This window comes from Pholcus phalangioides, unplaced genomic scaffold (assembly GCF_987345545.1).
Source record: "Pholcus phalangioides strain wild (caught in Gottingen) unplaced genomic scaffold, Ppha-v1.0 ptg000010l_1, whole genome shotgun sequence".
Taxonomy (NCBI): Eukaryota; Metazoa; Arthropoda; class Arachnida; order Araneae; family Pholcidae; genus Pholcus; species Pholcus phalangioides.
Genome location: NW_028301603.1, coordinates 14586186 through 14609265, shown reverse-complemented (window position 1 = coordinate 14609265; position 23080 = coordinate 14586186). Strand labels below are relative to the sequence as shown.

Here is a 23080-nt window from a genome sequence, read left to right as displayed (position 1 = left end):
TAAAAAAGATGTGACGAGTAATTAGGCCCATTGGAGGAGTTTGGGAGTGGGGGGGGGGAGAGGTTGGACGCCGAAGCCGTCAAGGGGTGCTTTTGCCCCCCCCCCCTACTATTGTGAAATAAATATTCTTATTCGTAGTTGTAATTATCGCAATGTCATTTGTGAGTTGGGTAGATAACTTTAATCGTTGATTTGAAGTTGGCTTCGTTGAAATTACGTGAAAAACCGGGACATTTTTGCAGAAATGTCGGGACAGAAGAAACCGGGACATTTTTGTAGAAATGTCGGGACAGAAGAAACCGGGACATTTTTGCAGAAATGTCGGGACAGAAGAAACCAGGACATTTTTGCAGAAATGTCGGGACAGAAGAAACCGGGACGGTCACCTCATTAAAAAGGGAATAAAAGCCCAAAACCCTTCTTTCAGCTTATGATGATGTGAGTGCTATGCAAACAGTTTGTTGCCAGTCACAGATATAAGTAAACAAACCTCGACCTTCGACTAATGCTTGTAGTGACGTACTATACGTCCCGTATTTTCCGGAACAGAATCGGTGTTTCTGCTTTTTTTTTGGTGTCCTGACTTTTTTGCAAAAATGTCCCGGTTTCTCATGTATTTCCAACGGAGCCAACTTGACTTTTTATTCTTCAAACTAACGATTGAAAAATTACCTTTCCAAATCAGACATTACATTAGGATAATTCCGACTACAAACGAGAATATTCATAATAAGTATTACTCATAACCGCAGAAAAGTCGTCAAATTGTGAATTAAAAAAAAAAAACTTGACAATGTCATAATTGTCAAGTTTTTTTTAAATTCACTGCAATTCGAAATGGGGCTTCATTTCCCGCATTTGACGACTTTTCTGCGATTATGAGTTGGGGACTTTGCTTACTATCGGCATAATTTTTGGCAATAATTAGCAATGGCCCGTATTTTCCCATATTTCGGCGATCAATTTCCCGTATTTTTCTCGAGCAAACATGGTCAGCCTAGCCATACCAAACAGCTGCGCCTTAAATTCTTGAATTACACGATTTTTTTTCCCAATTTATTTATGTGGTGATCCTAAAGAAATTTTTTGGGGCCCCCCTCCCCCTGCTCCGATTCACCAGTTAGGTTCTTCGTAGGACTTTTCATGAGAGCAAAAGACCTATTCCGGAGTCAGTCAGTCCCTGGAAAACTTAATCTTTTCAGTTGAACTTTCCTTTTCCTTCTTGAAAAAAGACAAGTCATAAAAAATCGGTCTCGTAAATGGCGAAATCTTTTGTGAGAGTTTTCTTCGACTCCCCTTCATATTGGTAGGGTTTAAAGTTGAAGCTGCCTCAGGAAAACAAGAGCTTTGCCCCACCAATGAATGCAAAGTGACCACTGGTGGGGCAAATTCCCCACCAGTTAACACACACAAAAAAAGGCTTGCTTCTCAGAAAAATTTATGGCAGCACTACACACATAAGAATTACAAAAACTTCTATTTAGGTTCACAACACAGCTTCCAGGATAGGATTCTTCGACCACCTGCTTATATATCTTCATTGAGACACAGGAGGAAGTAAGAGAGAAGAGTGACTTAAGAGAACGAGGAACCAGCTTAGTGAGCAACTGAAAGAATGACTTTTAGACAGAGGTGCGAAATTCTGACTAGAATGGGACACTGCCGTTTTAACGCACGGAGATTCAAGAGAAGAGGGGCCTCAGAAAAACAAGTTGAATTTGAGAAATTTCCAGGTAGGGCCTCAGAAAAATCACTTCGCCATGGGGGCCCATGATGCTCTTAAGGCGGCACCAGGAACGGGAGAAGGGTGGCAAAACTTGTGTACAGCCTCCACCTCTGCAGATTATACATAGGAAATTAATGAATTGCAACGGACAAAAAAAAAAATGACAGTAATAATGAATCTTGACCTCAAAGTAAGAAAAACAGCGTTTATTAATGAAATATTTACAAAAAAAAGAAATTCCACAGGGTCTTGAATCCAAACAAGATTTGTACTCTTTTCTTCTTCGCAAGATAATCTCACAACATGATGAATAACATGACAAAGACGAATATAAGCAAGATTAAAACAAAAAAAAAGAGAACAACGTATGCGAGCAATACACGCTGATTAAAACATTGTCAATTTTTTTTCTCCAAGCGATGCATACAACTGTTTTTTCCCCTCAACACATACATTTGTAACTTGAATCCTACGAACAAAGAAACATTTTTCCTAGATATTTTTAGAACATTTTCCCCCTCAAAAAACAATTTATTGCATTTTTCTATGACGTTATTACAAGAGGATCGGTCAACAAATTGAGAAAGTAACATGTATGAGAGAAAAATTGGTTGCAGACAAGATTGACTAGTCACATTTATATGTATAATTTTTTTCTACGACATGTTTCTCGAAACTGCACCACTTTCTTGTAATTCCTTCAGAATTTTCTCAACAACCATTAATTAAATTTATATATATATATTTCAGTTTCCAAATAAAATATGTGTACGGAGAGTTCAAAAAACTGAAATTATGGGCAATAGAGAAATTTATATCATGTAGATGTGTAAAGCGGCCCATATATCTACCAATTTAAATTGACAACCCTCTATTGTGCTGTATTCAGACATTAGTTGTAAAGAAACTAACATTTCCAAATAGCGAGCAAGACAAACTTTGGATAAAGTTTCTGCAATGTTATAACCATACAACTTGACGCTTTTTTTTTTTGTCTTGGCGAATTTCCATTGAATGTTTGCCTCCTGTTTGGTGTTAAATATTATCTTTAGTGAAGTCCATAATTTTTTTTTTGAAACAAGGCTAGCAAAAAAATAAAGCCAAAATGTACCAATTTGGTGTCAAAAATGTGTGGTATGGTTATAACGGAAGAGTACCAAAGTTTCAATGAGACAACACTAACAGATTTTTAAAAAAAATTGCCTGATTTAGGGATTGGTCTCATTTTGACTTGTCCACTTGAATCCAGATTCTGCAGTTTTGGAGGGATACCTCCTCTATTACCAATAAAAGGAAGTCTCTGCGGATAGTTCACTGACAACTAACTGATTGAAAACTGCTATCCGAGAGGTGTCGTGGACATCTCCCATTACTTCATATACAAGCTGGAGGACGTCATTTTTAAGGTGCGGTAATGTTTGTATTGCCAATATATGTTTTATTTCATAATCAGACAGTCACTGAAAGCACTCAGTCATTCCGCCCTGATATGAAGTTGGTAGATGCAATATGCTCCGCCCAAAGACAGACTATAAATACTCAACTATACAAATATAATGCAGATTGATGTAAAATATCCTTGCTATAACAAGCGTAGAGTTAGAAAATATGTTAATTATGTTAAATAATTGTGAACTTACGCTTAATGAAAGTATAAATTCACAATTTATTGCTATTAAAGTTCCACTAAAAAATTCAACAGTGCTAGTCCTTGAACGGCATAGGCCATAATGAAAATAAGAAGTGAGTTTTAGGCTGTGGCAAACCATAGCATACTCAAAGTGGAGACGACAGCGGAGTAAGTTAGATTTTTCTATCTTCTTAAGTTTCGTTCACACAATTTGGAAGAGGTTCCACTACACATTATGGATTTTCACAACCCAAAACTAACTTCGAAACAAGAAGTAAGAGAAAGAGTTTAAAAAAAATTCCCTATATAGTCTTGACATCAAAATCACCAGCATACTGAAGCATCACCAAATGAAAATTTCAGATAATTAGTATCACAAAGTATATCGTGTTTAAATGAAACAGGACTAGAAAAGACAGTAACAGAATTAATTCCCCTAACATTCACGTTTTTTTCTTAATGAGAAAAATTGATACCTCATTGCTCAAAAAAAGCTCATTCGATGTGTGTGTGCTGGAATAATATAAGAAACTAAATACTTTTCAAGTGGAAACTAATGGTGGGGAAAAAAATGGACAGAAGATTTCCTAAATTAAATGAAGAACTGGCCAACTATATACATTTGACATCCAAAAAGGCGAGGGGCTAACAATCTCAACACTGTATTTAAAAAAAAGTAAACGAGGAAGAGAGCTGAAGGTAATGTTTGATCTCTTCGTGTCCAATTGCTCAGACCGAGAAGGGGAGGAAAAAAAAAAGAAGGTATTTACAAGTTTCTCGCTGCAGCATATCAAATGCGAAGGTAATAATTCCATCACAAACAATTCCTTTTCCATCAACGGTATCCGTAAAAGCTACAAATATTCAATCAGTTATCACAGCATAAAGTGATTATTACACTTTTTTTTTAAACGTGTCACATGAATCATAGTTCCGCTTTTCTTGGAAACAAACAAAAATGCGTAAATTTAAAATGTCTTTAGAATCGTAAAAAAATGTTCCATGTAACGAAGATCGACCGAAAAAGAATTTTTTTTTCTTCTTTCCTGTCCTGAGATCAACTGTTTCAAAAACGAAGTGACGACAATTTTTCTTTTTGCTTTTGTTATAACGAAACAACAAACTTTTTTAGTCACGGGGGAAAAAAAATCATGTCAAGGGAAAATTCAAATATTGTTCAGAACACGAAGCAAACACCGGATGTGCCAAAGTCGTTCTTAAAGTCTCATTGTGCTCTTCGAGGGAGTGCTGGGCATAGTGCAGGACAAGGTTCTTCAGGGTAGGATGCACATTGCAAGGTTCCGTGAATCCATATCCGCTGTCTGTTTTGTTGATCAAGCAATGGCCAATCATACCGTCAACACTAGCAGGGAGAAGAAGAAAACAAATAAGTAAAAAGAGAAGACAGGTTTTCACGGCTGGATTTTATAATATGACCCATACTTTTTGGGCTGTTAGGCAATGATCAAGAATTTTACAAGCACATTCCGTTCACTACTGTGGTGGACATCATTAGCGCAGAAGACAAACAAGTAAACAAAACGATTTCCTTGGAAGACTGATGCTTTGGCTGAAGACGGGGAAGAGCTCATCATTGCGATGTAGAACAATTGAAGTGTCAATGTTAGTGTGATGTGGCAGTTTTTGTACGAAAGAACAAGATCAGGACGGTTAAGGAACCAACTCTTTCAAATTCCGATCCCAGATTCAAATCTGAGAATTCTGATCCCACCCACCCAATCAGAAGCCACCATGTCACACCAGCACAGACACCACAGATTCTTTCACATCTCCAGCCAAAACGGCAATAGATAACCGTCTTCTGAGGAGGTAGTTTAGTCTCCTTGCTTGAAGCCACCTGCACCGATGATGTCCACCGTAGTAGTGGACTAAAAGTCTGCTTGTAAAAAAGCCTCACACGTGGCATAACAGCGCAAAAAAAACATGAGCTATAATAATTAAATCTTTTCAAACCATTCAAAATATGAACTTTCAAAGTGAAAAATTCCCAGTTCAGACAAGCTACGTACTTTAATACAATAGATCTGATACTTACGTAATTGACAAGGCATGCTGTCCAGTCCTGCTATTTCTTATCAAGAAAGTCCCATCAGGCTTGCCCGCAAGCAGTTTCTCTGCATCTTGCCTTGTACAGTCTTGAAGAAGCCATGTGGATTCGTCGTTGTGTGGGAGATCTTTATCAGGAAACCTCAAGTCCCTATGACAAAAAAAGAAGAAATGTTTAGCTTTTTTGTTTTTAAAAATTTGGATTTAACATTGAGTACATTTTCACAAATGAAGAATGGTTGAGAGGGCGTATGTGCCTTCGATGTGTATCGATTCAATTTCTAGACACCATCCTCGCTCAACTTTATGAACTAAGTACATTGATCAGGATCAGAGAACATTTCTTTGAATATCTTCCCCATTCATGAACTAATTTTTAAGTCTGTTAGAGTTCTTAAAAATGAGCCTCGACTGCAACTTTGGGCAAATAAACTAGAAAAATACACTACAGTAAAAGTTAGTTTTGATCATTTCATTCTGATATTAGCAAATGAATAAAATTTCAGTCGAGAAATCTGTTTTTTGGTTCACAAGCAGTTGATTTTCCAAAACTCAGAATCTTGAAATACCCCCAACGATTTCGCTGACTGACCAAAAAAAATTGAAATTCTCAGCTAATACCCGATTTCTCTCTTTCACAGCTTCAACTTGTTAGAATCATTCTGTTAATAGGAAGCAGAGACAGCAATATAGGCGGTGTACCCACACGGCAGTTTGTAAGAGTGGCAGCTTAGGTTTTTTTGATACCCCAACCATTTAAAAAACTGTAAATAGTAAAAATTTTAATGTCGAAGTGAGCCACACTTTGATGACTAAGATGTAAAGAAAACTTGAGGAAACAAACAGGGCTTGGGACCCTAATTGCAGTTTGATGCCACTTCCTCTTTACGGGGGTGAGTGTAAGTAATAATCATGCTCCCTCCCCCAAGGGCAGGGCCAACAAGGCTTCAGCCAAAGACGATTGTCTTTTTTTTGCTTTTCAATGCTATAAATTCATTATGGGGGGGGGGGGAGCAGCCTAAGGGCTCTGCTGCAGGCTGTGGGGGCCATAGTAATGATGGCTGATCAATAACATGAAACATGGATCAAGTCATCAGTTTTAATTGAGAGGGTCACACATGGAGCTTTGTACCCGGGTGGCCTGATAGGAAGAGTTATCCACATTTAAACACAATTTGTCCAAACATTGACAACGGTAGGCATACGCAGAGTTTTCTCGAGGGGGTTCCAGATTTTTTTTCCCTTCTGCGGAAAGGGGGGGGGGTTCTTTTTCTCCTGCAAAATAACACTATAATCTTGGCTCAAGGGGGGGAAGTTTGGCTCAAGGGCTCATGGGGGGGAACCCCCCCCCCATTTGCATACGCCAATGTTCACAACAGCCGCTGTAGTGGTCAGTTGAAGTTTGTTTTCTGTGGTTCCCAGCTTCAAGGCACGAATGTGAGCCGACCTCCACAATGATACAATTATTATACTTCACTCATAGTTAGAAAAATTGGTGGCAGATGGCAGCACTGTACATTGTGTTTTCCATAGTGTTATTATAGTTATATAGCTGATATATAACTTGTTTCTCTCCCCCCCCCCCACTCTTTTTCACACATATGTACTTGGACTGTGACGTACATTGTGCTCACAATGGGGATGTTTAATTTTTATATTATTTTGTGTTATAATAAATAATTACTATATATTCTCTTTTTACCACCTCCATATACTTCGAAAGAGTGTTCTCATTTTCAAGCTTTGCACATAACAAGCATTACACAGAACATTGTGCTCACAATGGGGATGTTTAATTTTTATATTATTTTGTGTTATAATAAATAATTACTATATATTCTCTTTTTACCACCTCCATATACTTCGAAAGAGTGTTCTCATTTTCAAGCTTTGCACATAACAAGCATTACACAGAAAAAACTTCACATTAAATTCACAACACATACACTGCTGGCCACCCAAATTGCAACACCAAGAAAGACAAGAGATATCGCAACAATATTTATTTTGTAGATAACATGTTGACCAAGCATCAAATGATTAAATTTATAGACTACTGTGAAGTGTGGTTCCTGCCAAAATCAGTAGCCAGAGTAGCCGCCATTGTTGGAGATCACCGCTGCCACACGCCTCGGCATTGATTCAAAGAGACTTTGGATGTGTTCTTGGGGTACAGCAGACCAAGCAGCTTCCACGCGTTGCCAAAGTTGATCTGGTGTGGCAGCTGGGGATGTAATCTGGGTCAATCGTTGAGCAACCATGGACCACATGTTTTCTATCGGCGAAAGATCCGGAGAGCGAGCTGGCCAGGGAAGCAATTCAATCTGGCGATCTTCAGCATTCTCTCTCCACGGTGTCTCCAGACTCGAATCCGACCATCGTGGTGTTGCAGATAGAAGCGTGACTCGTCAGTAAAGACAATTTCATTCCATTGTGCCGTCCACATCCTTCTTTCATCGCACCATTGGTGGCGGAGACGTCTGTGGTTCTGCGTCAAGGGTAGACGAAGCAATGGATGTCATGCGGGCAGACCACTCTGCTGTAAACGGCGTCGAATGGTACGCGCAGACACTGGATGATGTGGTACAGACTGAATGTGCTGTGCTATGGTTCGTGATGTGGCTGAGCGATCCGTCACTGCCATACGCACAATACGTCTGTCATCGCGTGAAGTGGTGCACTGAGGTGGATGCGATCGAACACGTCGGTCCGTCGTACTCTCCTGCATCCAACGATCACATATCCGCATTATAGTTGTTTGGTTTCGTCCAACACGACTACCGATTTCCCTGAAAGATAATCCACAATCTTGGTAGGCCACTATCTTTCCTCTGTCGAATTCGGATACTTGATCAAAAGATGATCGCTGTTTTCTACGAGGCCTAATTGATCGTTTTTTTCAAAAAACCACAAGAAAAACACAATTGCCGTACTTCAAATCGTCGAAATCTCCAAGCCTTAAATAGCGCTTTGAAGTGGCGCCACAGGCGCGCGTGATGTGCGTCTGCGCTGAAATTCTAATCATTTGCATATCTCACCTCCGCTAATGCATGTTGTAAATTTCATATTATTTGCATGCTTCCTTCAGGGTGTTGCATTTACGGTGACCAGCAGTGTACATGCACTAATTCGGTAGAAATTCCGCAGAGGAATATGGACATGGTGCATGTGTGATTTAATAGTAGACATTTGCAACTATGTCAAACTGCAACTTCCGATCGATTAGACAATGAAAAATGACAGTGGCCCGAGTCACTTTAGGGGATTATTTTACAGAAGCAATCAATCACATAAAGCCAGGGACACCCGTACTTGCAAAAATCTGATTTTTGTCTAAATAATTTCATCGAGATTACAACAAATCGTGGTTTTCATACCCTCAACAATCTCAAAAAAAGAGGGGGTAAAAAGTAGTGATTACCTGGATGCCAGGTTCCCACACAAAGATTCTTGCAACACCATGTTGATCTTCTCTTTACTGACACCTTGGGACTGCAGAAACCTAAGATCAAAAACAGTTTTTTTAATGAATGTTTCTGCTACAGTTTGAATGAGAAATACAATGATTAATATCCATTTGAAAACGTGATTTAAATTTTGAATGGAGAGAGAGCTCACGGAAACCTTCTATTTGTTCAGCAAATATATAAATATTGTTCACCATGAAATTAAGATCTAAAATTGGTGTGATTTGATGATGTTGAGATAATCTTTACACACGTTTATGCCATGGGTCTCTTAAATGAAGACCCTTTATAAGTAGGCTAGCTTAAATATATTCACGAGGCTACAACTAGATACTTGGTAAGCTAGGGCGAGCACACATTCTAGCACCCCCCCATGTAATGTTGAAGGGAATGTTGATGGATGAAACTTTTGCTGATTCTGGTGCAGCACCCAGGGTACCAGGCCAAAACCATCTATAGCAGAAGCATCTGCAGGCCATCTCACCTATAGCTATTGGATATCACAAGCCAATTGCATACACCATCTTTACCGTTTTTTGTAGTATATCCAATGACTATAGGTGAGATGACCTTCAGTGACGTCACAAGCCTTACAGAGGCCTTATGCTATAGATGGTATTCAGGCCCTGCACCAGTCACAGATCTGTGCAGTGCTAAGAATTATATAACAGTATCAAGATTAGGGGTGTGAGTGGTGAAGTGGTAAGATAGTAAGGTTCCCCAACTTCGAGGCACGAATGTCAGATGAGCTCCCCATTTAAAAGTTTTTCCTGAGAGAACAACAGGCCTGCAATGGTACAAAACTTCAATCATTACACTTCATCCATCGATTGAAAAATAAATGGCAGGTGGCAGCACTATAACAAGCATTACACAGAAACAAACTTCACGTTAGTTTCCCAACACACACACACGAATTCCAACATGTACCAATTCATTAGAAATTCTGCAGAAGAATATCGACGAGGAGCATGTGTAGTAGTGGTAAGATGCTCGTCTACCGCCATGAAGGCTACTGTCAAGTCTGCGGATTGGATCTGGGGGGGGGGGAGACGACATAGATACGTTTGTTTCCTTTTGAACTTGAGGCAGCCACCGATAGATGGGGGGGCGCCTCAATATGCTCTTACCAGAAGCCCCCTTCCTGTCCAGGACAGAAGTATAACATGACCTTCCTCTAGAGAGATAGATTACCGACCCAACTTGATCGGTAGTAAATAGCTGCATGGCAATATGACCAGAGTTGATGTGCGGTGAAGTGGTAGTATCCAGAATAACTATCTGGTGTTACTGTTACCTGTGGATCTAAAAACTCTGGAAGCGGCAGAATAGCTTAGTGGCCAGCAGGTTTCATCAAATTGCATTTAACTGTGGTGGTCAGCTGAAGTTGGTTTTCTGTGGTTCCCAATTTTGAGGCACAAATAAATTCTCACGACAGAGAGCAACAGGCCTACAACGGTATACTATTCAATCATTACACTTCATGCATAGTTAGAAAAATTGATGGCAGCACTATACATCACAAACATTACACAGAAACAAACTTCACAGAAGGTTCATTACATGCACACATTCCAACATGTACCAATTCGTTAGAAGTTCCGCAGAGGAATATGAAGAAGGTGCATGTCTGGTTTAGTAGCAATATCTATTTTTTAAAAATTGGCCATAGAAAAAGCTTCAGGACCATACGTTGAAGACCCCTGGCTTATGACAATAGAGGTATCCGATTTTGGTGAGAAAATTCAATTAAATGAACATGACAGTGTCAGTATCGAATGCTATTTTGTGTGAAAATTGAGAAAAAAAATACGAAAATACAAACGATTAGAAGGGTTTAGATGACAGAATCATTCTTACATCTGACATTGCTCTCGTTTCTTGTGCAATTCAAGGAGCTTCGGCTTCAAGGAAGCAATTTCGCGCTCTAGAGATCGATAATACGACGTCAAATGTTTCAGGTCTCGTTCCAGATCTAATTGGTGAGTCTTGATGCTCTGTAGCCTCCGTAGAAGTATTTCTAAGCTCTCAATCAACCTTTAAACAAAACAAAATTCGTTATAACTGAAGTTTCTATCAATAAAATAAGATAAAAATCACATTTAATAATATCAAGTATATGGAGGTTGAAATTACATTTTCATTTCCTGCGGAACAGCTTGCTTTTGGAAAACATGATGGACTTCGATGTGCTCCTCAACGACAGTCATACCATCATTCAACGTCTCCAGAGCATTCTGCTTCAAGGACATGTCATGCTGAACTCTCCTATAGTCTTCGTAAAACTTGTCATATTGCTGACACATTGTCACGAACTCCTGATTCACGACGAGCAACTTCTGACTCGCTTCTTCTATTTCGCTCAGTGTCTCGCACTGGAATAAATAAAACAAAGGAAAATTAGAGAAATATCTCTCGTGATCACATTCTACGTGACCTGTTCCGAAAGTAAGTTTCATCTTTTCTCAGAGGCAAGCGATATCACAAACAGAGACATACAGCATCAGAAAACAATGTAGTGCTTCAGCTATTTTTTTAAGTAATTGATACGCATAAATTCATTTTTCCTTGTTATATCAGCAAGATATCAACTGAAATTAACAGACAGAAATCACATTCATACTGATGCCAAACTCACCTGTGAAAACCGGGAATATGGATACATCAACTTGATGTCTAAAGTATGATTGTAGTGAGCTAATGATACGTGCTGGTAATATTTGATCAAATCTACAACGGATGAGAATTTCAATGGCTCGGAAAAACCATATTTGCCGTTCTTGTAAAGAATTCGGATCAGCTTATTACTACCTCCTTTCCTGCAAATACAAAATTAAATGAAGTGTTAATACTAAAGTAAAATATAATTCACGAAAAGAAATCTGTATAATGGTGAAAAAAATTACAGTAAAAACCTCACAACAATGGCCATTAACGGGACCATGAAAATCTGGCAGTTATGGGGAATAGTCTTTATTCTGAAGGAAAAACATCTAAAATTGGCGATCTATATAACATGCAAAATGATAATCCATTCTGTAATTGATTATGATAATTATACAGTTGATTGTATTAGAATAATGATTATATTGATATTAGTACATTAATTTATCGGGAGGCCCCTGGGCCATGCCTGGGTGGGCCCATGCGTTAAGACGGCACTGGTATTAAACAGGCTTTTGCAGGTTGACAGAAAAATAGTCATCAGGGACGGGCTTAAGTATTTTGTGATCTGGTACAAGAACGGCTTTACAGCCCTCTAGAACAAGTTATGTCAAAACCCTATACCAGAGGGTTCGATGTCTGAATTTTAAGTTTTTGAAAATATTTCAAACTATTGCTTTGTGAAGTTAAAATGTAAATTATTAATTTTTTACAGTCAAAATTTAACCAAATCATTTCTATATTTTTTGCGACTCGTAAAATGTAGCGGCTGCACCCTTCGTACCTGCCAAAGTTTGGTCCTGGTAGTCATTTAATTGGTTTTCCCCTTTATTTTTATGTGGACCATGGAACAGGGAAGGTCTTGCAATTCTTAAACAAAATGCCTGCTTGACAGGGGTCCAAGTTTGACTTGCTAAAAATGCCAAAGGAAGAAAGGCCGGTGTGAAATACGATTTTTTTCTCCCGTTGTGTGGTGAGAAATCCAGGGTATATGTGAGCAACGCAGGGGAAGCCTGCTGTGGGAACCTTCATTTTCTACAATTTTTTTTTTAGATTTTTTCTGGGATTTTATGCAGACCCTGTTGGACTTGAAGCAAAAGTTCCAACATTCTTGGTGGTCAGTGCTTGTATGGATTCGACAAAAAAATTTGGGTTTCTGATACACGACTTCAGAGATATGACTCACCTGAGAGTCAAAGTGTACTCCCCAGAGCCTTTACTGGATGGATTTCGAACCAGGAATGTTCCATCAGGTGTGTTCGCCAGCCTGTCATTTACTTCCTCCCTGATCAAACAAAAAAAAAATCTAAGTTAACATCAATCTTTTTTGCATGTCACAAATTGCAGTATCTAGTATTTCACACGAGATTATGCATATCGGAAATTGTCTTCCAATATGCACTGGAAATTCCAGCCTTACCTCGTGACATCACCCCAATACCATTCAGCATCAAGAAGAGCTTTATCCACTTGTGATAACGGTTTGGTTGTGCTGGTAGAAAACATGCTCTTGTCGAACTCTAATGATGACTCGCCGCAAGCACATTTGGAATCTATGATCACGAACTGATGGGGCAACTGACCTGTGTAATAAACAGAATATAAACGAAATTCAGAAATGGTGATTTCTATCATAAATTAGAATGCAGCTCAAATTTCTAGGGGGTTTAATCATTACTCTTTCATGATTAACCATGACTATTTAGAATAGCGCATACATTTCTTACCTGAAGTGGAAAGAAATTCTGGAAGCTTCTCACCCCATTCGCCTTTTGTCAACAAAATAGTTATCACCCTCATCTGTGCTTCACAGCTAGACATCATTTGCCTGTAAATGAAGAAGTTCCAAAATGAGGACAAGTTACAACGGTTAAATCTAATAATTCACAATTTGAAGTAAATCATTTATCTTGTCCCACCACAGTCATTTTCTGCACACGAGGGCTAATTAGACCAGGATTTACAACTTATTGATTCCGAATGGTAGCCTTTTTTATATTCATCAAAGGGTTGGTGCGCTAATTCCTCAATGTGGGATTCCCTGCAGTAACTATCTTTTCTCTGGTCATGTTTGAAGCAAAATCAGCTCCAATACTCAGGGTGAATTAGAAAAGATGGGAAAAACTTTTAGGTGATAGCACACACATGTACAAACAATCGTCATCAGAGAACGCACGGTCTAACATGAAATGCAAATATGCATTTCGAAACAGCTGCTTCGCAAATATTAAAATGACATTCCTGTTGAAAAAGAACATGCATTAAAATGTAACCTGGGGAAGAAAAAGAAACTGTATGCAAATCTTTAGTTACAATGAATAAAAGGCACGGACGCTAGCTCTGTGAAGTTATTCCAGTGCGCAACTGTTCTAACAGTTGTAATGTACGGGCCAATGGCACACTTTAGTAATACTGAAAAAGCAAACATGCATTTCATTTACAAAGCTGCAAAGGAAAGTACCACAGAGGCAGCACAAATGTATGATGAGCGTTTTCCTCTACAGGCGGTTGCCCAATCCGAAAACATTTGCGTGCTTGCATCAGCAGCTGTGCGAAACAAGGCTACTTCACCAAACATCAACTCTGGCCATATCGCTATATTGCAATTTACTGCCATTAGTGAGATGGGTTGGAAGTGAAGGCGCTGTCTATCGGTGGTTGCCTCGAGTTCGTTAGGACGAAACAAGGCTGGTGCCTGTACCTTTTATTCACTGTGATGTAGATTTGCATACGGTTTCTTCTTCCCCAGGTTTCATTTGCATGCATGGTGTTCTTTCTCTCTCGATAAATTTCAACAAGAATGCTATTTCACTGTTTGAGGAGCAGCCGTTTCGAAATGTGGCAGCACGTTTGCATTTCATTTTAGACAATGCATTCTTCGATGGAAATTGTTTTCGTGTGTACCACCACCTCTTAAAATTTTCCCGTCTTTTCTGAATCACCCTGTATATACTTATGTACAAGCTGGCCCTGCCCTTTTATAAAAAACACTTAAAAATATTTTTCCACTCTTCTTTACATTTTCAACTGACACTTTATGAGACAGTCATAGTTTTTTCAATGATACAGATTTCTATTAAATGAAGGTTCACAAACTACTTCTAGTCTAGATATGCAAGATGGATATCGCTGCACACAATTAGGAACATTTTTTTATACAGGGTTGTCTTGATATGCACTGCGTGGAGAGCTACCAGTGTGCTCAAGAGGCCTCAGAGGACCTTGTATAGCAATCGTGTCTAATCTCTAAGGGACCACAGCACATTGCTTAGTTCAGGGTAGCACAATACTGTTGATATGGTCATCTCCCCGGGCTGGATGGGATCCACTTTGAGGGTTACATTTAGCCTAAAAGCTACAGGTTGCATACCTCCTTGATGTAACAGGATGGTAAAATTGATTTTTTTTCTCCTCAAAAACTGACCCATATGTAATACCTTCTAATATACGAAACTATCAGAAAAAATTACTCTGCCTGCATACAAATATAGTCCTCCAAGGATGAGATAAGACTTGGTTACTCCACGACGAACGATTCTATTGCTTTACGTCAAACTTTTATACATTGAGAATCGCTCGTCAGCAACTAAACTTTCACATTTAGCTTCTCCATCCAGAAAAAGAAATCATCTGATGTGATCTGCCACGAGATATTGTACCAAAATCTCATCATGCTTGGAGGACTATATGTTTAACAAATTAATTTTTAAAAGGTCCGAAATCTATAGCACAGATTATTGCCTGAATTTTTGCTAGAACTAATTGCAAAAGGAGAAGAAAAAAACATTAACGATTACTAACCCAAGTCGTTCCCATGGCGGCCTCAGCAGGATCTGGCTCAAAACTTCAAGAATGCCTTTCGGGAAATCCTTGACACCTTTTGCATGCTGGATGGAACACACTCTGCAAAAATGGGACATAAGCGTCTGTAGCGTGCACATGTGGTGAGCAGGTAGCTGCTGGACGAGTTCGATCAGATAGCCGGCACATTGCTTGTCATTGGCGATTTCTGTAAATATTTAATATGCTTGAGTCACATAAAAATTCAAGAAATATCTCATGTCATAAAATTAAAAACGTTTTGTAAGATTTGGGGGGGGGGGAAGAGAAAGCGAAACATGGGCTGCACACACCCTGGGTGGAAAATTTCAGAAAAAAAAAAAAAATCACACTGTTATATCATGAACTTCCACAGTGCAGAGGGTGGTTGAGTGGTTATAGTGATGGACTCGAATCGCAAGGACCCGGGTTTGAACACCACCATCATCACTGTTCAGTTTGAAAGAAAGTGAAGGGGGCAGCAAAACAGCAAGATTACATTTGTCCCCCCCCCCCAATTTGTTACGTACTGGGATTATGACTTTGTTTAATCTAACTTAAAAGGTGAATTCAGTACATAAAAGCATCAGACCTCTCTGTATCCCTATTGTTATGGTTCTGGAATAAACAACGCTCTTCCCGGGAAGGGGAAGGGTCTTTGCACAAGTAAAGTTCATAATCTACTGCAACTTACTAGAGGCTTCCAAGAACTTGTCATAACTGGCAAACGGTATCACAGGGTTCAATAGCTCTCTCAGATATTTCTTCAAGGCACTCGTGACATACTGCAGCTTATACGGCTTCAAATCAATGTTTGTGTCTGCAAAAAAAAAGAAAACAATGAAAAAAAGGTGTACATTCATTAAGAAGTTCCCGCAGAATTTTATTTTTAATATAAATCGGAAGGGGGAAAAAATTAACGCTAGTCAAAATTGTTATAAAGCAGCAAAAGTTTATTTCAAACATCTTTAATCTTTTTGCTGGTCTTGTAAAAACGCTTGTAAAAATACCTAGTTACTCATAATACAGTACATGCTGCTTAATGTGATCACATTGGGACTTTGGGTTTCTGGTAACAATAACAGGTTGATAACTATATCAGAAACCCAGAAGCAAATACAATGACCATACACACTGCTTGGTCAAACGAGACACATGAAAATTTTTTTACTTTCCCCCACGCACATTTTTCAGTTTTTCCTTCCCCCCCCCCCACATGATTGGTTGTAAAATGTTCAATCATGTCATTTTATTTTTTTCATGATGTTCTGAAAAAGGATATTTTCCCTTTAAGCAAAAATCCTGTGTTTATTATTATTCAGCCATGAGGAGTTATAACGGAACTGTCTAATGTGTTTTATGAATTACAATACTTTTGTTTAAAATGTAAATGTTCCATAGAATCCCTGGGAAAGTCTTTCGGCAGAGTAATTGTGAATGTGGTCAACTGAATGTAATTGGTCAAGAACTGAATGAAGGAAAAGACTGACATGCCTTCTAATCCCCCTACATAAATGAACAAAGCAAGCCTGGTTAAACCTTAGCTTAAAAATGCGCAAAAACACATCCCACTTTTAGACAGAAAAAAAAAAGATAACATGAACCGAAGTCCCAATAACTATAAATAAATTTTTCCTGTGGTATTGGTTCGCTGTGTACTTAGCAGAAGTGATAGCAAAACCTGAACAATAACACCACTCCGACGAAAGACACCACTCTCCCTTGTTGATATGATAGGTGCGGAAAATGAGCTGAATGAGGAGATATTATTTCAGGAAAGGAAAATTCATCTCTGCCCTCATGGGGACTCGAACCCTGGTCTCTTGTTTGTCGGACGAGTGGTTTACCAACTAAGCTAAGACAGATCTCTAAGGTGGGTAAGTTCTATCTGTCTTCATAGTTTAGTTGGTAGAGCATTTGTCCGGCAAACAAGAGAGACCAGGGGTTGAGTCCCATGAGGGCAGAGATGAATTTTCCTTTCCTGAAACACCAATATTTCCCCATTCAGCCAGTTTTCCATATCCCTGTCATAAAATTATCCCTGACTTATAATAAGCTGCATGGCCCTCTCCCACCACATTCTGAAGCTGGGCCCCTAGGCTGGTATCTTTGGCAATTCCCACACGTCAAGACTTTTGGGAGCCCTTCTATAGTGAATTTATAGCATGAAAAAACAAAAAAATGATGCTGTCATGGGGCTCCAAGGCTTTACGGGGGGGGGGGGGGCCCTTGTGGGGGCCATGATAAATGGTGTCCATTGTACAAATCTTTATTGTATACTAGCTTTGTCACTTGGAACTTTTCAAACTAGTTCATATGCCCTTTCAATTCCAACCTGCTACGAGCAATTTGCACTAGCTCTCAAAAATTTGATAACTTTAATGTTGTTCAATAGAGTTAATTTGAATAAAACGATTTTGACCCCCCCCCCCTCCTTGTGCTAATAATCAAGAAAACACTGTTGAGTTAGGCAAGTGGTTTTTACGGAGTAAACATTTCAATTTAGAAAATCCATATAAGATTTACCTTCATTGAATTTCTGCTTGATTTCTGCAATGCTTTGGTTCTGGACTGAGGTTCTATAGGCTTCGTAGATGTCAACATCTAAAAAGGCGAAGCAAAATGAATCAGACTACGAACTTGTTTTAACAAATTTTTTTGAGTAAGTTCTCAATATAGAAGTAGTAACTTACCTGCACACATTTTACCCCTTGACTCAATTTCTTGGATGCACTTCAAAACGAATGTTGGTGCGGACTGTTCCGTTACATTGAACTGCGAGCACAAGTCTCGTCCATTAACAACTGCTGAGGATAAAATATAAGTTTATAATTTCAAATAATTTCATTCATTTACAAAATACTGACAACCCCTCCACCCCTGTCACCAAAATTTTGTCAGCAACTTAGAATATTTCGTATTTTCAAAAAAGGGTGGTTGATGTAAACATCCTTCAAACCCAGAAACCAGACCCGGGTTTTGGGGGGGGGGAACCTAAAAATGGTATATAAATAAATAAATAAATATATATATACACACACACACTGAGTACATATTGTTTGCCCCCCCCCCGGAAAAAGTTGGAATGACAGCGCTGCGCCGGAAACCCCCCCCCCCCCGATGATGACGTAATACTTGAATGACCCCTTACTCTGAATAAAAGAAAAAGAGGATGATGACAAAGAATGGGAGAAGGAACCACTATCACAGTACCCAGGCCATTGGGACCCTTACAAATTTGTCACAAATAAATGGCAATTGTAATTCAACGAAATGCTCTACTGTGTTCTAGCAGATTTTCGCTCATCCAGTTGGTGCATGCAATATATTTCCCTAAGGAAGAACAATGGGCTCTGTTTTAAGGCTCTGATGTTCCCAGAATGAACCCAGTCGACTTAAACAGGTGCTGATCTCGATTAGAGGGTTCTACTGTAAAGCAATTGCTAAAGTTATTTGTTGAGATATTCCGGAGGGCTGTGAAATTTTGAGAACTACTTCTGTGTGTAAAATCATGATATAATGTATAGCAGATGTTGATATGTATTCTTAGACCAATGGTCCCACAACTCCTGCAGTACCCCAGAATACTTCAACAAAGAACTACTCTGAAGCACAGCGCATGCACACATCAATATTAACAGCTCACTGCCCTCCCCCAGATAGGTGGGCGAGGCCCTTGGAAGCTGCGAAATACATTCTAAGGACCACTGCCTTAATGTATGCATAGGTGGGAAAATGCTGAATACAATAGTTGGTGTATCTCTACCATTATGCAAAGCAAATCTTTGAAACACATTCTCTCTGTTCCGGCCACAGAGAGAGAGAGAGAAAGAGAGTAGTTTATCTCAACCTGGCCTTGACGAAAGGAAATAATTTGTGAAAAACATATCGTGTGTGTAATAAACTACCTCAGTTTCATGAACAAAACAGAATGTTATGAAAATAAACACTCTCTGGAAAAATCTATTGTAACGCCACTTAATTTGAATCTAAAAATATGTGTAAATTCTGCATGACTAATATATTTTCAGCAAGTCTAGACTAAAGTTAAGCACAAACTTAATGAAGCGTACATACACATTAATATGCATTTCCTGCGAGTGAAAATAATTGTAAGCAGCAATAAATTTCGTTCATAAAAAGATAAGCTTCTCCCCCTCGTCTTCTCTCAGTAGAAATCGTGACTAGGCTGTTTTTTAAAAGAGTGGGAGGGGGGGGGGGCAAAACTCGTACCATATTGTCAAAAGAACTTCACCTCAACGCCTAATCTTGAACCTTCAAGTTAAATAATAAGAGATTAAATCTTAAATTTTTCAATATAAATTTCAAATGTAAATAAGTTGTCAGTTTCCCATGCCATTTTCATTACTCGCAATGATAGCATAAGCAGTCTTTCTTTTAAAAAGCGTCCAATACCTTTTTCTCTCTCTCTGTTTAAATAATACTTTCGTGTGAAGAATGATGACCTTGGAAGGATGTATATATATATATGTATTAAAAAAAAGTTAGAGAAGCCAGTTCTTCCTGTTGAATTTCTCAATTTGTTATAAAGGGGGCCCCCAGGATTAAGAAGGGGAAGTCATTCCAACAAGTCAGAAATGGGTAAAAAGGCAACGTGTAGTGGTGGCTGCAGAGTGGAGGAAGAACAGGGAAATGGGGGTAGTAGACAACGACATGGATGCAGCAGTGAAGTAGAGTGGAGTGCAGCACCAGCAGGGAAGCAAAGCTCCCTGTGCTTCTTGCAGCCTTGGGAATCCTAATTGACATTCAAGAAGAGTCCACCTCTTTTAATACTCCAATGTGTCCCAAGGCCACAAAGTGATGAAACAGCCTACTACCTCTTTTTTTCCTTCTTTTTTTTTTTGCTTAGGCAGCAGTGGTGGTGGTGGTGCCATAGCATTTTCAGGGAAGACAGAAGAGAGAAAAAAGAAATATTGCTAGAGTATTACTTAAAAAAACTTCAGTTAAGTATATACATAAAAGCTTTTTTTTTCCTCCTCCCTCCCGTCAACTCCATCAATATATCTCAAGAATGTTACATGAAGGTGATACATAATAACTGTGTGATGATGATATACGACACCTGTCACTAGAAAAGGACATATGTTAATTTTTTTCTCTTCTCCCCTCCCTTCTAGTTATTGGTTCTCGTCGAAATCAACTAGGAAGCAATTTCTCCTCAAGATACGATACATACATAAATCGGCATCATCCTCTGCATATGGATCTCTAGCTTCTGATGCACAAAAATTTCCTTCTGATTACATCTTTGACGATGCTCAGCTTATTTCCAACATCGAACGCTTATTTGAATTCGCTCTTTCATCCAGCAACACAGAAACCAGAATAAAACTGACTCGAAACCTATCCATCTTTAACTCTCAATCGACAGAAGACCAACGTAATATACCAATTATCTTGATTCGTCTTGACACGGAAGGATCAGTGATCGTATCTGCTTTAAAATAAGAGGAAAAGCCAGTAAAATAACAAATTAAACTTACGAGGCACAAGACTCAGCCGACTTTTATCAGAGGCTTTGTTCGAAGGTGGTGATGTAAGCACTCCTAAGTTACAGGAACAGTGAGAAGACAGCCCACAAACTGCAAGGAAAAGTTCAGAAAATTTGTATACGTGTAAAAAATTATCACAAACCAATAATAAATATACAAAGACAAACCAAAGTACTGATACCTTTTACACAGGGTGGGCGGGAAGGGGGGGGGGTAAAAAATGTTTTAGACCTGTAGGTGCTGAGCTTGAGTCCTAAGTTTATTTTATGGACTTGCATTAATAATGGACAAGCTTGGCTGCCCTGTTACAAACACTTGCAGCACCGCCTGGCTATGATGGTATTGCTTTTGCATTTTGAATACTATTTACAGTGGAACACACAGCAATTTAAGAATAAAACTATCAGTGAAGTTTGATTATTTGAATCAGTTTGACTGTAAAAGCTTTCGAAAACATGAAAAATCATGAGAAATATATATTATTTGATTTTTCAAATCATGTTTACTACACCATTCAAAGCAAATTGTACACCTATGATGCCATTTTGGCAGTGTGCAAAATAACATGGTTTAAATGTGAAGCCTTCAACATATAGTCACAACAAAAATGAGATTCATCAGCCATTTTAGAATTCAACCAAATAATACAGTGTTATATTAATTGAGATCACTATTTAACATGATTCGTAAGCTTCTGTGGCCTTCGTTGAGATTCTCAATGTGACAGCAAAGGCTGAAATAGAGATGTTTGCACAAAGCAGAATGTTTTGCACTGTTCTGCAATGAGACCTTGGCTGACTAGAAATGTTCTAACCCTTTTAAGCCCGAGCTTAATCGATCGTGTGGGTGAAATAATTAGCAAACATTCATGTTTTCAAAAATTTCCTGCTGTTAAAGGGTTATAGTGTTTTCTACACTTGAGAAATTCCTCCAGATTTTTCTGTGATGTACCTGACATTTTTCAGCATATTCTGCTTGGCAAGTCAAAGCTAGCATAATAAGCACATTCTGCTTACTCATTATCAAGTCATTCCGATTGTAATAATGATTAAAAATGGCTTCATATCGGGATTTGACTGATTTCATAATGGGCCGCTGTGTTTTAGATTCATAGGATCCTATTATTGTGCCAGTAGTTTCTACAGACCCTACGATCCTCCTCAGTGTGCCCCCCTCCCCAAGGAGCAATATTACCTACTTTAGAAAATACTTATCTAATGGGAGCTAACACCATGGCTATTTATGCGTTTCAAAAACAACAGAGTTCAACCATTCAAAATTCAAATTGTACCTTGGCACAGGTGACCTTTCTGCATTAAATTGTGCAGGTAGAAATGGCACTTTTCGCAATGCAGTAGGTTCGAGATGCTTCCTTCAAAGTGTTTGCTCTTTGAAGAGGGCAGACCTACACAAAAACAATAATAACAACAAGCTTGTAAACACAATTCAAGTAACGATTCAGCACATCAAGGTTGAACATGGATGTTATTCAGAAAAAAGAAAACTCACTTTCTTCATTAATGCTCTTGTTTCCATGATGGGGATTCTGCAATAGAAGGAAAACAAAATTATAAATTTGCAATTTATTTTATGGGCTGTAAGTGTTTACTGATTACAACTTTCAATCAATGTTTCGCTCCCTTTAGTGCTAAGCATCTTCCCTAATCCACTGCAGCCTTACATCCAGAAAAAAATCAAATATCTTTATGAACACTGGCTGCAAAAGCCTCAATCTATACTATATACTTGAAAAGAGGATGCAGGCTTTCACGACCACAGTTTATAATAAAGTGCATACCTTTCGTGCTGTTATGCCATATCCCAGGCTTCTTTGGAACAATGCTTTTTGTCCACTACTGCGGTGAACATCCTCAGTGCAGTTTTTGGCAAGCAAGGATACGAAATTACCTATTTGGATGACCGTTATATAGCAAATGCATCAGTGGATAAGTTATCCAAGGTCGTCATTATGCCCCTCACTCGTCAAAAACTGTATTGAAGATGTCCACCGCAGTAGTGGATGAAAGGTCTGCTTCAAAGAAGCCTGGAACATAGCATAACATCCCAAAAAAGTATGAATTTTATTATACTATATACGTTACAGTGAGTGTGATAAATCAGTGACGATGCATAATCACCAGATTTATCACATTAATCGTAACATAAGTGGTTCAAGAATCAAACTAATTCAATG

The 23080-nt window shown here is 38.7% G+C and overlaps 1 protein-coding gene across 4 annotated transcripts in view; it reads right to left on the bottom strand.

Moving 5' to 3' along the window:
• Positions 1 to 1911: 1911 nt before the first annotated feature.
• LOC149080965 (phosphatidylinositol 3-kinase regulatory subunit gamma-like) overlaps positions 1912 to 23080 on the bottom strand; it is a 57251-nt gene continuing 36082 nt past the window's right edge. For 3 of the 4 annotated variants that reach the window (XM_089237685.1, XM_089237688.1, XM_089237687.1), the window contains 16 exons: positions 22396 to 22432; positions 22178 to 22291; positions 20878 to 20976; positions 18067 to 18180; positions 17900 to 17977; positions 16068 to 16193; positions 15356 to 15563; positions 13282 to 13382; positions 12975 to 13137; positions 12741 to 12839; positions 11529 to 11709; positions 11027 to 11265; positions 10751 to 10927; positions 8845 to 8925; positions 5413 to 5574; positions 1912 to 4719 (listed from right to left, as the gene is read on the bottom strand). In XM_089237685.1, the coding sequence (XP_089093811.1) occupies positions 4506 to 4719; positions 5413 to 5574; positions 8845 to 8925; positions 10751 to 10927; positions 11027 to 11265; positions 11529 to 11709; positions 12741 to 12839; positions 12975 to 13137; positions 13282 to 13382; positions 15356 to 15563; positions 16068 to 16193; positions 17900 to 17977; positions 18067 to 18180; positions 20878 to 20976; positions 22178 to 22291; positions 22396 to 22432 (2193 nt within the window). In that variant the 3' untranslated portion in view covers positions 1912 to 4505. The remainder of the gene's footprint in view (positions 4720 to 5412; positions 5575 to 8844; positions 8926 to 10750; positions 10928 to 11026; positions 11266 to 11528; positions 11710 to 12740; positions 12840 to 12974; positions 13138 to 13281; positions 13383 to 15355; positions 15564 to 16067; positions 16194 to 17899; positions 17978 to 18066; positions 18181 to 20877; positions 20977 to 22177; positions 22292 to 22395; positions 22433 to 23080) is intronic. The other variant, XM_089237686.1, reaches the window with a different exon arrangement.